The sequence below is a fragment of the Carcharodon carcharias genome, chromosome 28 (genome assembly GCF_017639515.1).
Source record: "Carcharodon carcharias isolate sCarCar2 chromosome 28, sCarCar2.pri, whole genome shotgun sequence".
Lineage (NCBI taxonomy): Eukaryota > Metazoa > Chordata > Chondrichthyes > Lamniformes > Lamnidae > Carcharodon > Carcharodon carcharias.
Window position 1 is genome coordinate 12559670 of NC_054494.1, and position 15383 is coordinate 12575052.

The 15383-nt window shown below is 40.9% G+C and overlaps 1 protein-coding gene across 4 annotated transcripts in view; it reads right to left on the reverse strand.

Moving 5' to 3' along the window:
• Positions 1–580: 580 nt before the first annotated feature.
• The window catches only part of zfand4 (zinc finger, AN1-type domain 4), an 84284-nt gene continuing 69481 nt past the window's right edge, over positions 581–15383 (reverse strand). For 3 of the 4 annotated variants that reach the window (XM_041176626.1, XM_041176627.1, XM_041176629.1), the window contains 4 exons: positions 13624–14820; positions 8165–8219; positions 6103–6220; positions 581–2381 (listed from right to left, as the gene is read on the reverse strand). In XM_041176626.1, the coding sequence (XP_041032560.1) occupies positions 2246–2381; positions 6103–6220; positions 8165–8219; positions 13624–14820 (1506 nt within the window). In that variant the 3' untranslated portion in view covers positions 581–2245. The remainder of the gene's footprint in view (positions 2382–6102; positions 6221–8164; positions 8220–13623; positions 14821–15383) is intronic. The other variant, XM_041176628.1, reaches the window with a different exon arrangement.

The window sequence follows — 15383 nt, forward strand, 5'->3', positions numbered from 1 at the left end:
AAGGAACCAAAAAGGTAGTATAAAATCAAAATATTGCATATTTCCAGCATGTGCAGTAACAGAAAATGCTGAAAAATACTCAGCAGGCCAGGCAGCATCTGTGGAGAGAGAAACAGAATTAATGTTTCAGCTAATTGATCTTCCATCAGAACTCCTCCTACCAGGCATCCTAACAAATGCTATGGAGTTCCAGCAGTCTTGTTCATGCTTTTTAAAGTCACATTAAATAAAAACGGATCTGATCATTGACCTGAAATGTTAACCATTTCTCTCTCCACAGATGCTGCCATATCCACTACCAATAGTTAAAGGAAACAGAAGGAAAAAAAAAATAAGCAGCATAGTATGATGTGAATCATACCAGCAATTACCTGTACAATGAATGCCTTACACTAACCACACCACAGGAACAGCGAACATCCGACATGAAGGCTCGTATGTGGGGAGGAAAGAGAGAGATGGGAAGAGAAAGTAACAGGTAGCCATTCCTGGAGTAGAATGAGTCGTAGGTTAGACCTTAGTATATTAAGAACAGACACGGTTAACAAGCTGTGGCCTGCTGTTACAGGACATCAAATGATGCAATTCAACGCAAACATTTAATACATCTCCTGTGTCACACATAATACTGCCACTTGCAATTCACAAGTATACCTTACTGCAGTTGACAACAAAGTCTTTTTGAAGAAAATAGAGTTCAACTATATTTACATGAGTACAAACAAAACAGTGACGAACATTACTATCATCGCACCCGATCTCAAAGTAGCAATCCCACCATCCACATGCACAGCCCTCATTGTCTCACCTTGTTAAACTGTGGGCCAGCAGGTCTTTTAACAGCTTATCAAAACAGGTCAGAAGTCAGTTTGCATGAACCTCTATAGAGAGAAATGTCCTTCTATTTATTCCATTGTTTGATTCTCTGCCGTTTCTAGTCATGTCAGCCTTCAAAGTTCTGTCTTTTGTTGGTATCTTTCAATCCTGTTGACCATCTGTGTTGTCCCTTTCTCCTCTTCTTTGGGACTGTATCTGTTAAACCTCATTTTGAGAGGCAGAGAGTCTGACTAAGAGTCTTCATTTGACATGCTAACTTGCCTTCCTCCTTGCATACCAGTTATGGATTTCCAGCTAATTTTGTTTCAGTTACAAACCAAAGCATTTGCATCATTGGATTTTATCATTTTCCTAAACCATAGAGTCCTGTAATGAACGGGATGGGCTTTGATATTAAAGCAAAGTACAAACTCAAAAATGCCATTATTGTTTTTAATATAAATTAGTTTAATATCGGCTAGGTGTTGCCTGCAAACTTTAGAAAAATTATACGTGCAAATAAAATCAATTTTTATTCAAATCTTGTTAACAGCACTCTAATTTTTATTTGCCAAAAACAAATCAACAGCACTGTGTAGAGTCTTACGTTAAAAAACTGAGAGGATACAAAAAAGATTCACTTTGCCAAAATGTGTTTGATATGGCAACGGAAGCAAAGAATTACGTAGCGGATCATTTTTGAGGATCGATCAAAGAGATAGACAAATGAGCTTTAAAATCACCTCACAAAATGTTTCGATGAGGTGGCTGATAAACTTGATACAGTGCATAAAACTTGAAGGAATTTTTTAAAAAAAACTACAGAGATATTGCACAACCAACCCAGTGTGGGAGCTAAGTGCAGTTGTCACTGAATCCTGTCATCAATGGTGTCAACATCTGTAAAAGCAGCAGAAAGGCAAACTTTTCACTGTGAAATAAATATACTTATAACAAGAACTTGCAATGTTAAAATAGACAAGTACTTAAAACGTTATACTACAAAGACGTAATGCACATGCCTCCTTCTTCAAAAAAGGTCCTCCCTTCCTTGGGGTTTTAGTCAAACAGTAGTGACAAGTTTTTAAAGTGCATTCTTGAAAGATTTGCTAGTGAAGCATTGTCTGCACCAAATATAAAGTTAACAAAACATCTGCATTCATTAGAAACCAAGTTCATCACAGCATAAATCTTCAGGAAATTCATTTTGTTTTTCCACACTGACAATTTACTAAAAAGAATTAAGATGCAAACTAAAAACCCACAATAGTGTTTACATAATACATAAATACCGAGCATCAATTATGTGCTTTTGATTGGCAATTTTGTCTTTCCAGACCAATGTCAAAATTAAGCAAGACAGTTAAATACTTCTTATTGTTCTTTTAGCACAGTTTGACAGGAAGATTTGCAAGTAGCACTAATTGGGTCAAATTTTCGGAAGCTTTGGTGCACTAACAACAGGGTTGGTCTCCTGCAAGTATCTCCTTCCTGCTGTCTTGTAGTCATATGTGCATTCATGAGTCTCGGCATAGCGATGTGTTGCACAGAAGTTGTTTCCACACCTGCAATTTGATGAACATGATATAGGTCTTTAATGATGGGCCACTTCAGGCCCACATCACAGAACAGGCCACTTTTGAAACTGGAATCCACTGATCATTTCGGGCACCCACCATAGTGTAGCAGTGTCACAAAAACAACTAAAATCCGGGGGATCTTAACAAATGAAATCTGTGGTGCACTAAGCAAGCTTGTGGTCCTTTAGCAGCGAGAATGCAGGCATCAATCCAGTCCAGATGGACTGTGTGAAAGCCTCCTCTTTCTGTGATTTCGGGGACCCTGTTAGTTTCATTAATATCAGCCCAGTTTGTAAGTGAGCCCAAGGACACAGCACAAAACTGCTCTTAGTAAGGGCATGCAGAGACCACAAGGCTGCCTGGTACAGCGAATAGAAACAGCATGCTGCACAAATTGCGCTAAAAAACAAGCCTTGGCCCTCAGCTGGAGGGAGTGCCAGTCTACAATTGGCTGTACTGTATTTGAAAATGCTGGAAAGCTTCATGGCGATTCTGAATAGTTTATAGTGGGCGGATTTGCACCAATGTGATTTGCTCACTGTACACAATGGTTGGTATAACTCAGAGGGAATTAGAAAGTTTGAAATATACAAAAGGTAATAGACAGAACTTGGCCAGGTGATATTTGCTCACTTACAGCCCCTCTTGTACTCAGTGCACTCTAACAAGATGCAAAATAGTGCCCAAAATAAACAGAACATTTAAGACTCTACAAACGGCAACTTTAAAATTAATGCTAATGTAAATCAATCTTGGTCAACAATTTTTGGCCAGTATAAGCAACTTCCCATTTTAAACATGCGCATTCTAAATGGTAGGCACGGTATCTGAAATGGAAAAACAGATGAGGGCTCATGGAGTTGGTGGTAATGTATTAGCATGGACACAGGATTGTATAAAGGGCAGGAAACAGAGTAGGGATAAACAGAGCATTGTCAAGTTTGCATGCTGTAAATAGTAAATCAGTGTTCAGACTTCAGCTATTTACAATCGTTAAGTCTTGCTACAACTGTACAGGCATTTGATGAGACAATGCCTGGAATACTGTGCATGGTTTTGGTGTCCTTTTCGAAGGAAGGATATACTTGCCTGCAGGCAAAGTAACTAAGGCTCACTAGATTGGTTCCTGGGGTGAGAGGGTTGTCCTATAATGAGAGGCTGAGTAAATTGGGACCATAGTCTCTGGAGTTTAGAAGAATTAGAGGTGATCTCATTGACTATGTAAGGTTCTGAGAGGACTTGATTGGATAGAATTGAGTCACTGTTTCCACTGGCTGAAGAGTCTAGAACATGAGGACACAGTCTTGGGATAAGGAGTGGATTATTTAAGATCATTTAAATTTCTTCAAAGAACTCTTAATAAATTAGTTAAACGTGATTTCACTGTCACAAAACCATGCTGATTCTTCCCAATTACCTCATGTTTTTCTAAGTGCCCAGCTACAACCTCTTCAATGATTGAGTCTAACATCTTCCCCAAGACAGAAATCAAGCTAACTTGGCCTACAGTTTCATGTTTTCTGCCTCCCTCCCCTTCTTGAATATATTATATACTTGCTACTTTCCAGTCTGATGGAAACTTTCCAGAACCTAGGGAGTTTTGGAAAATTAAAATCAATGCATCTACAACCTCATTAGTCACCTCTTTTAAGACCCCAGGATGAAGTCCATCAGGACCCGGAGACTTGTCAGCTCCATTGGTTTGCTCAGTATTGCTTCCCCAGTGATTGTAATGTCACCAAGTTCCCCTCTCCCTTCCACCTCCTGATTTACAGCTATTACTGGAATGTTTTTGTATCCTCTGTAGTGAAAACAGAAGCAAAATATTTGCTCATTTCATCCGCCATTTCCTTATTATCTACTATTAACTCCCCATTCTCTCTCTCTCGAGGACCGACACTCACTTTACCTCTTTTCTTGTCTAAATGCTTGTAGAAACTCTTGCTAATCATTTTTACATTTCTAGCTAGTTTCCTCGTACTCTAATTTCTTTCTCCTGATTAACCTTTTAGTCATTCTCTGTCATTCTTTATATTCTAACCAATCATCTGACCTGCCACTCATCTTTGCGCAGTTATATGCTTTTTCCTTAAGTTTGATGCTTTCCCTAACTTCTTTAGTTAACCATGGACGGGGGATCCTCCCTTCAGAATTTTTCTTTTTAGTAGGAATATACTTATTCTGAGTATTCTGAAAAATCCCCATAAATGTCTGCCACTACTTCTCTATTGATCTATCCCCTAGCCTAATATCCCAATTAACTTCAGTTAGCTCAGCTTTTATGCCCACATAGTTGTCCTTATTTAAGTTTAAAATACTAGTCTCAGACTCACTCTTCTCCCTTTCCAACTGGATGCAAAATTCAATCATATTGTGGTCACTGCCACCTAGGGGTGCCTTTACCATGAGGCCATAAATTAATCCTGTCAGATTACACAATACCAAGGCTAATATAACCTGCTCTCTGGTTGGTTCCAGAACATGCTGCTCTAAGAAACTCTCTCAAAAGCATTCTATGAACTCCTCATCCAGGCTATGGCTGCCAATCTGTTTTTTCCAGTTTATAGGTAGATTAAAGTCACTCATGATTATTGCCATCCCTTTATCACAAGCACCCAATATTTCTTCTTGTATGCTTTTTACTATTAGGGAGCCTGTAGGTTGATCCTGAGTTCTTTCTCCTACTATTCCTCATCACCACCCAAACCAATTCTACATCCTGATCACCTGAACCAAGGTCATCTCTAACTATTGCACAAATGCTATCCGTGATTAACAATGCTACCCCACCACCTTTACCTAGCTTCCTATTCTTCATGAAGGTCATTTACCCCTCAATATTCAAGACCCAATCCTTGTCATCCTGCAGCCATGTCTCCATAATAGCTATCAGATCATATTTATTTACTGAGCCATCAATTCATTTACTTTGTTATCAATGCTATGCGCATTCAGATACAAAGCCTTTGGTTTTGTCTTTGTTATTTTTGTGGCATCTAGTGCACACAAGCTACATTATTTAAAACAATAAAACAGGCAAACTGAAGTGTAATTGATGAATATGGGGACTGCAAAGCAGCTACTATTACCTTTAATCTCTCCCCAGTGCATTGTGCCCAGCATTTTAAATGCTTAGTAATTGCGGCTTGCACAGCCCCAACAAATTCGTAATAAATCATGAAGCAAGTTCAAGGTTTTTCACATATAAGTATTACAACATTAAATCAAAGTCATCAGTGTTGTCAGTAACATGCTAACAACCAATGACATGAACATCCTCCCGGTTTTTTTAGTTCACAACTCACATTGTTCATTGTTAAATGTGTAAAAGAAAAATTATAAATGCTGTAAGCCTGAAATAAAACCGAAAATGCTGGGCACACATAGCAGGTGTAAGGAAAGAAAATGTTGTAATATTTTGAATGAAGGGCAAACATTTGAAATGTCATAACCAGTATCTTCGCTTTATACATGCCGACTGGTCTGCTGTGCATTTCCAGCATGTTCCGCATTTTAACTTCAGTGTCAATGTGGTATCAATGGCAACTTAACAAGATTCCAACATTCTTTGCACAGCACTGCCCAAGTCTGTCGTGGAATGAGTGCTAGGTTTCCGACTTGGAATAGCATACCAAAACAAAATGTGTACCAGGGAAACACATCCACTTGGGACAGAGCATTTAACAATTGTGAATGTATTACTTGCCTGCACTCATAGCTGGTAGCCAATCCAGTTTTCTTCCCACAAAGAAAGCAGTGCTTGGCATTTTTCTTTTTTGATTGGGTTACAGCCTTTACTGGTGGGAAATGATGTGTAGGGGTGCCTGGGACAAACAATGACCGAACATAAAATGGTATTTAAAGAACAAATTAGATTATATTATAGAGCTTTTTTCTCTTGTAAGTTCAAAAACAAAAACAGGCATGACAGAGAAGTCTGATTAGAACATGATAAACATCTGAGAAATGAATGAATGAATGCCTTGTTTCAGTTTTGAATCGGATGCTGCATACCAAATTTGTGAGAAGGCTTTACTTTGAAGCTCCCATTTACTTTAACATTTATTGGTGAAAAGCCACTCAATATAAAGTCTTGTGTGTGGAAAGTTTCAGCACCTCCTCTGAAAGGGGCAAGTCTTATTTGCTCACAACTAACAGTCATTTGGAATCAGATCCAAATGCATAGATTGAGCAAGCGTTTTCTGAATAAAAAGACCAAACCTGAATGCTACCTGACTGCTTTCTGACAGGAACCAATTCAATTTTTTTGTCTCAGATAGTGCTTTCAAAGATCTTTTTTTGTTGGTGGGGGGCAGCGATGAAACTTTACAGCTTTACACTGAAAGGTCTTCCTTATTCACCCCCCTCCAGTGGTGTCTTCGCCCACACACCCCATTCTCCAATTCGACTTGTATTTGTTGTAGAAAATCAGCAGCAGTTTGAACCTCGCAAACATTAATTCCGGTTGTATATTCTTTCACACTAAGCCAACCAAGATATTCAACAGGTACATTCTTGCTTTTTAAGGATAGTCAATAGGTGAAATGGAAGCGTGAACAGATGATACGGGTTCACTCAACATAAAAATAGAAAATGTTCTGAATACTCAGCAGGTCAGGCAGCATTGTGAATAGAAAAACAGAGTGCTGTCAATGAAGTAACCAGGAGTCTAAGCAAAGGGATCTAGGGGAACAGATTTTTTAAAAATCACTAAAAGTAGCAAGACAGGTTAACATGGCCATTGAAATGTGCAAACAAAACACTGGGACAAATTTCTAAGAAGTGGATCAGGACTGAAAAGCAAAGAAGTAATGTTAAAGTTAATGTTAACATAGCATCCTGATTAGACCACACTTGGAGCACTTTGCATAGTTCTGGTCTCCATATTATATAAAGATCATCAAGGCACGGAGAAGGTGTGAAAAATATTCACAAGGATAATTCCAGAACTGAGAGGTTATCTCAACGGGAAAGTTGAACAGGCTGGGGCTCTATTCTCTAGAACAGAGAAGGCAGAAAGGTGAACTATATAATTCACATGAATGGGGAAGCCTTTGTACAGGTACAGAACTTTAAATCCAGCTATTTGAAAACCAGACATTTTTTATATAAGCAGGCCATGCAACAATTAGATGAGTGAAAAAAACTTACTGGCTTGTTTGGGAAGTTGCTGCTTTATCAGTTTTGATACACTCTACCTGCAGTTCAATGTTGAGGTTTACAATCAAGATGAACTGATAGAGGTCTTTAAGATTAAGACACAGAGATGTTTCCACTTGTGGGGTAACCAAAACTAGAAACCCTAAATATATGAGAGTCACTAAATGAATCTAATGGGAATTTCAGGAGAAATTTTTTTACCTACAGTTTGATAAGAATGTGGAACTTTTTACCAGAAGTAGTGAGATGAATAGCACAAATGCATTTAAGGGGGAGCTAGATAAGTTCATGAGAGAGAAAGAAAATAGAAGGATATGCTGGACTGAGTCTCAATACTTAAACTGTTTTCTTTCTGGTGCATTGAATAAGTGTGGGAGGAAACCTTATGGAGTATAAACACTAACATAGACCTGCTGGGCCAAATGGCCCGGTGCTGTACATTCTATGTAAAAAAAAAGAAACCTTGCCACAAGGTGATAATAGGTAGAAAGCGAGACTCATTGCATCTATGTGTATAGGAGGGTGTCTCCTGGCCTAAAATGGGGAGAAATAGCACAAAACGAAAATGATCCAGCAAGAAATCAGTCATGTCACTTTAGCAAGCTTACCTATTCGTCTTCCTATTGTAGTGGGTCTGCAGGTCGCACAAAGTCCAAGGGGAGACTAAGTGAAGGAAAATAGAATATTTGGTATATTAAACATATAATAGTTTATTATATCTTTAATTTCTATGGTATATGAAGTACAGTGATTAAGGTGCCGCTCGCCTCGACAGGTGATTATTGCTCTTCCCTTTTGGTATTGTTTTAGGGCAGAAAACATATCTTCGTAACTTTGGAAAAAGGTTCCCAGAGGGTTAATAATCACACAAACTGGAAATGTTAAAATTTGTGGAGGAAGTTGCCAAAACCATTTACTCAACATGAAAATAATAGGATTACTCTGCCTGTTTCACCTTTTTCTCCACTTCACTCTGTAAATAAATATTTCTTCCTTAGCCTTTGTGACTTTCCAAGTCATGCACTACCCCAACTCAGGTTTTGCTGGAGTGGGTCATTTCACTGTGTGGCCTGTTTGTTATCTTACTTTCCTCACCCATCAGTTCTGAAAGCTTTTCGTGCTGCAAGTTGTTACAAGTGCAAGCGGATAATGGCAGAGTGAGAGCAAGGTCTAGGACCTTGGCAGGCAAATGGACCAAGAGCTCATCCGCTTAACCAATGAAATTTAAAGATACAGAAAGAAATTGAGGAACAATGGAGAAGGAAATAGAGTGAATTATAAGTCACATTAGGAAAAAGAAATAAAGAGAGGGAAAGAAAGAATAGATTTAGAGAAAAAGAAGGAAGGGACAAGGCAATGAATTCTTTAAAAAATTTGAAACCTCTAGGAACAGTTTACCACCTGCAGGACTGAGGCGCCACACTTGAGTTGTCCCCTGTCTAGTGCGTAGATGTTGAGGGACATAGTAGGAATATAAACCTGCTCACAAGAAAGATCCTCAAGCCATTAAATACCAGCTCTAACTTTTTGCAGGGAACGTAATCTGTTTCAACGTGACAACTGCAGAAATTTCTTGAAACTCTTGAGGAAGTTGAGGGAAGAGTTCATCAAGTTACAAGGTTAACAGTAGAGCAGCACAGAGTGTGCAACAATTCGTCGCAATTCTCAACTCGCACTGTATCTCTTCCTTGCCACAAATTGCTGGATTATTTATACGATAATATTGCTGCATGCAATAAAATTATAGGGTACACTACACAATACTGGAAGATTAACTATTGAACAGTTTTGCTGATTTTCTCAACATTTTCTCCCTTCCTCCTGTGCAAGGGCCCAGAACAGTGATAAACTTATTCCATCAACAAAAGGTATCTGGCTACTCGTCCATGTGCTCAAGACTTTTCTTTGAGCTGTGAGCAGATTTGGTTTTAAGCCAGTGAATGTTGCATTTTTGCACCTTTCAAAAGGGAAAAAGGTTCCATTTTACAAAACAAAAGCATTCCTCTTCCAAAACAAAAACAAAAATACCTGGAAAAACTCAGCAGGTCTGGCAGCATCTGCGGAGAGGAGCACAGTTAACGTTTCTAGTCCGAGTGACTCTTCAACAGAACTAAGTAAAAATAGAAGAGGTGAAATATAAACTGGTTTAAGTGGAGGGGTGGTGTGACAAGAAGAGCTGGATAGAGGGCCAGTGATAGGTGGAGATAACCAAAAGATGTCACAGACAAAAGGACAAAGAGGTGTTGAAGGTGGTGATATTATCTAAAGGAATGTGCTAATTAAGGGTAGAAAGCAGGACGAGCAAGGTACAGATAGCCCTAGTGGGGGTGGGGTGGGGGTAAGGGATCGAACTAGGCTGAAAGGTAGACATAAAACAATGGATGGAAATACACCTAAAAATAATGGAAGTAGGTGGGAAAAGAAAAATCTATATAAATTATTGGAGAAAACAAAAAGGAGGGGAAAATCAGAAAGGGGGTGGGGATGGAGGACAGAGTTCATGTTCTAAAATTGTTGAACTCAATATTCAGTCCGGAAGGCTGTAAAGTGCCTAGTCGGAAGATGAGGTGCTGTTCCTCCAGTTTGCGTTGAGCTTCACTGGAACAATGCAGCAAGCCAAGGACGGACATATGGGCATGAGAGCAGGGTGGAATATTGAAAAGGCAAGTGACAGGAAGGTCTGGGTAATGCTCACGGACAGACCAAAAGCGTTCTGCAAAGCGGTCACCCAGTCTGCGCTTGGTCTCTCCAATGTAGAGGAAACCACATTGGGAGCAACGAATGCAGTAGACTAAGAGGGAAGTGCAAGTGAAATGCTGCTTCACTTGAAAGGAGTGTTTGGGCCCTTGGACGGTGAGGAGAGGGGAAGTAAAGGGGCAGGTGTTGCACCTTTTGCGGTTGCATGGGAAGGTGCCTTGGGAGGGGTTTGAGGTGTAGGGGGTGATGGAGGAGTGGACCAGAGTGTCCCAGAGGGAATGAGCCCTGCGGAATGCCGCCATGGGGGGTGAAGGGAAGATGTGTTTGGTGGTGGCATCATGCTGGAGTTGGCAGAAATGGCGGAGGGTGATCCTTTGAATGCAGAGGCTGGTGGGGTGATAAGTGAGGATAAGGGGGACCCTATCATGTTTCTGGGAGGGAGAAGAAGGTGTGAGGGTGGATGCGCGGGAGATTGGCCCGGACACGATTGAGGGCCCTGTCAACCACCGTGGGTGGCAAACCTCGGTTAAGGAAGAAGGAGGACATGTCAGAGGAACTGTTTTCGAAAGTGGCATCATCAGAACAGATGCGACGGAGGCGAAGGAACTGAGAGAATGGGATGGAGTCCTTACAGGAAGCGGGGTGTGAGGAGCTGTAGTCAAGGTGGCTGTGGGAGTCAGTAGGCTTGTAATGGATATTGGTGGACTGTCTATCACCAGAAATTGTTATCTTAGCATTCCTTTTCTCCTCCCTACAGAAAGGCTGGAGTGAAACTCAAATTAGGATTCAAGTCCTACAAAGCTTATATAATTTTTAAATAAAAGTGGAGTGTATTCTACCTTCTATACAAAAATATCCTCAAGCAATCCCACCTAATTAGGAGCTTAACTTGTCAAAGCAGCACAGACACACTAGCGCAGAAATGGTCTTCTAGGGAGCTGCACTAGATATTGGGTCTTAAACCTGTGCTTAAGTGTGTTCTGAAAAATCATTTCTCTCTATGCACAATGTACTTACTCCAAAATTTATGCAGAATAAACAAACTGGAAACTACAAAATAGTTACACAAGTGTGTGAAAAAGTGCAGGCTGAGATATAGGCTTGGAGTGTACGATGCTTACTCTCATGTTTGTGTATTGTTTTAAAGTAATTTATTTAATATGTATGCAAAGCTTCTGACACAAAAGGAGATGTATTTCACAGCACAAGGGGACAGCATTGCGGAATACTTTAAATTTTTTTTTACAATACTTGGTGTGTCCTGGTCGATTATGTTTGTTCCGACAGTCCCCTCTTCCACACTGCTACTTCCATCTACCCAACTCATTACCTAACCCTATCCCACACCCTTTTGCTGACGTTACTGCTTCACTTGGATTGTTTGACCTTAGTGCACACAATCTGCAACATTCTCACTGCTGATCACTATTGTATCATGATGTGCATGCTCTTTGATAAGCCAGACAAAGTCTTTCCTTCCACCATTCCCCCTCGATTCTTCATGCAGCTTTTCTCTGTTTTGAAAGTCCAAGCAATAGTTACCACTTAATCCTTCATACACTCTATTCCCTCGCAGCAACTTTTAGTGGCTGCTTCATTGAAATAAGAGGTCAGTGATTCTCTAAACTAAATCAGTCCTGGTCTTCATAATCCTTCAACAGCTTCTCCCAAGACTGCGGCCACTACCACCTAGAACAGCAAAGGCAGCATGCCCACAGGAACAACACCACCACCATGTTCCCCTCCAAGTCATAACCATCCTGACTTGAAAATATATCGTCATTCCTTCACTATCACTGAGTCAAAATCCTAAAACTGCCTTCCTAACAGCACTGGGGATGTACCTACACCACATGGACCACAGTGTTTCAAGGCAGTGGCTCACCACCACCACCTTCTCAAGGACAGGCAATAAATGCTGGCCCGACCAGCTGTAAATCGACTGTCCTACCATACTCCTCCTCATCCTCAATCCCTCACAACGTTGAAATCAAGACGCAGTGTATCACTAATTTCTTTCCCCAGGAGCTCTCAACTGTGGGACTCCTGGCCAGCCACAACTTTGTTTTCACCCACGATCTTCAATCCAAGCTTGTCAGCCAACCACAACAGAAATTCTACTTTTTCCTGCTCCCTTACCTCCTCACCAAGCTGTGCGGTATCCTGCACCCATGGGTCTTCACCTCAATTTCTCAAAAAACTGGGACAGTACATTACAGCTATAGACAGCTGAACTGGAAGCTCTGCTTCGGTTTTTTGTTCCTGAAATGACAACTATATAAGTTTGCAGGAGGTGTGTACAGTGGTACTTTTGGCTCTTGCTTAGTTGCCGAACCAATGGCTTTGATCAGAAGCTAGTCTTGGCGTCAATTGGGGCTGCAACTTTGATTTCAAAGCCTTGGTTTGAACTTTCTTTGGGGGGGGGTGGCGGGGGGGTGGAATGGTTTCAAATGAGCTCCTGGGCTCCACATACCAATCTAATGGTGCAGAAACACACGTATATCATTTCAATGGGAATGGCATTTTCTAAAAACTAAACTGTATTTACAGGGAGAGGAATGTAAAGTCCTGCTCATTTAAAAACAACCTCTCAGCCACTGAAAGGACGATTGAGATAAGCCCCCTCTCTAACTGGCACACTGTTCACGATTCAGTGCCCCCAAGTGTACTCTCAGCAACTGAATTGTCTACCATCTTCCAATGGCAGTGTTTTATACAGACATTCAAAGTGACTTTCACAAACAGAGCTGCAGTTACTGCTTTGTGGATTCCTATCCCCAATTTGGAATACAGGGGGAACAGAAGTTCTGGGTCATTTAAGCTGGGAAGCAGTTTTGTAGAGAAAATTGATAATTCAATTGAAGAGCATTGTAAAATCCATCAGCAATTAAAAACTTGAGTAAAACAGTTAATCAAAGCAAAACTGCACTGATTAAAAAATGATAATCACCAGAGGGAGATGTGAAATCCTATCATAGCCACCTAAAGAGCACATTATATAGTCATAGGCTATTAATCTACACATTTAAAAGATGGGATAAGTTTACTTACAGAGTTATCAAGAACTTAACATATAGTGCATCACCCAAACTGCTCAGGAATCCAGAAATCAAATGTAAAGTGAAAACTCTACGAGTTAAATTCACCACTGAGGCAAAAGTATAATTTGTCATTTCACTAAGCAGTATGGGCACAATATGGCACTGTACAATGGGCACAAGGTCACCAATAAACTTTTATTGCATTAGTCTTTCAGAATACCACTCACCTTTGCACTGGTTTTTTGATACGCAAATTTGGGAGAGCAATTTAGGTTAGACTCTATAGTTTCTTCAAATTAATTGCCAAAATAGTAGTGGAATTTACTTACAACAAATGTATTTGAAACCCGATCCGGTGAAGGAATGCTTCTAAAAATCTCTTCATGAAAATTTTGAACACCAGCAGGTAGTACAATTCCAGATGTCCGCTGTCTGCTTGTCCCACAGTTACTCTGTACGCTATCCCTAGATGTGCTCCGTGCCAGCGAAGCAAGCATTCCAATGTCTTTCGGACAGCCCACAGGCTCCTTTTCTGCTTTGTTTGCCATCTCAGTCACCTCAGTTTTCAAAATTATATCCGCTTTCTTCCCGGGGGAATCTACTTTGAGTCCTCGAAACCTGCCCGCCTTTGACAGTGAAACACTGGGGAAACCACCACTGTCCTGAGCTGAGTGCAATAACTGTTGTGAGGCAGGAGGTCTCAGGCTATTTATGTCAAAGGTCTTTGGGGGTCTTTGAGTTGGGAGGGCAATTAAAGAACTATGAGAGACTGGTTCGGGATAGCGGGTCGGCGACATAACCTTTTCCTTCTTCGGAATCAACTCAGCAAGACTAGATTTTTCAGACTCCATTGGAATATACCCCAGCATGTTTGGAAAAACTGGTCTGATAGCACTTGGTTCCACAGCATCCCTTTCTGAAGGCTTAGCCTCTACCTTGGTCTGTTCATATAGAGAAGTGTTAAGTCCGATTTCACTCAGTAGGCTGGCCTCTTCTGCTCGATCAGCGTCTACAGACAAGGCAAGGACACTTGCAGCATCGTCAGGTACCCTTTTCTCTTCTGGGAGGCTCGCTTCTGTAATGGGGGATTTTAACCGTGAGCCACCTGCCACGCAATCTGTTACAAAATCTGTGCAAATAGTCGGAGCTTCCCTGAAGTCCTGAGAAATAAGTGGCGGAAGCATGTTCTGTTGCCGCGAGTTTCTCATTTCTCCCCGCAGAACCATGCCCGGCGTCGGGATTGCACTCTGGAGCAAAGGGGTCAAGTCGGCGTTTTCTTCATCCTTCAACAGGAAGCTGTTAGAAGACGACGGAGCTAGGCTAACGCCTGAAGCAAAATTGGGGCTCAGTACATTACGGTACGAAAGCGTTGGATCACCAACGGGAGGTAGACACAGCGAGTGATTGAGAGACTGCCCATTGTGAGGGAGAACCCGGAAGAGGCGGTGACGAGCTGCGGTGATCGAACTGCTGGTAGGTCTGGGTGCCACTGGAGGCCTTGGTTTCACCTTGGCAATCTTCTTGGGCTTTGTGGGAAGATGGCAAATAAAGTTATACACAATCACTGAAAAATCTATTTTCCCCAAGAGTATTAAATTAGGAGCCATTTCAAGGAGTGATTTAAAAAAAGGTATATTCTTAGCTTAAAAAATATGCTTTCAGCTGCAGGGATCTCCCAACCTCACCAGTTGGGATGAAAAACATCTAGAAACATTCATTTGTTGCTATAATTATAACATTGCGTAAAGCTTTGAAAGATTTGCCTTGTCAGCTAAACTTGAGAGGTTTTCAATGATGTTGGTCCTAAGCGTTCAAATGGATGGCACACTAGAGAAGATTTACTAAAAATGAAGTACAGGGAAAAAAGAATTTAATTGGGAGTTTTTGGTAAATACCAGCTGATCTCTTAGAGAATTGCTCGTGGACATTTTAAAAAAATTGTAGTTGCTCCTTCAGGCAGTGAGTTCCAGATTCCCACCACACTCTAGGTGAAAAAGTTCTTCCTCACATCCCCTCTAAACCTCCCACCCCTTACCTTAAATCTATACCCCCTGGTTATTGATCCCTCTGCCAAGGGGAAAAGTTCCTT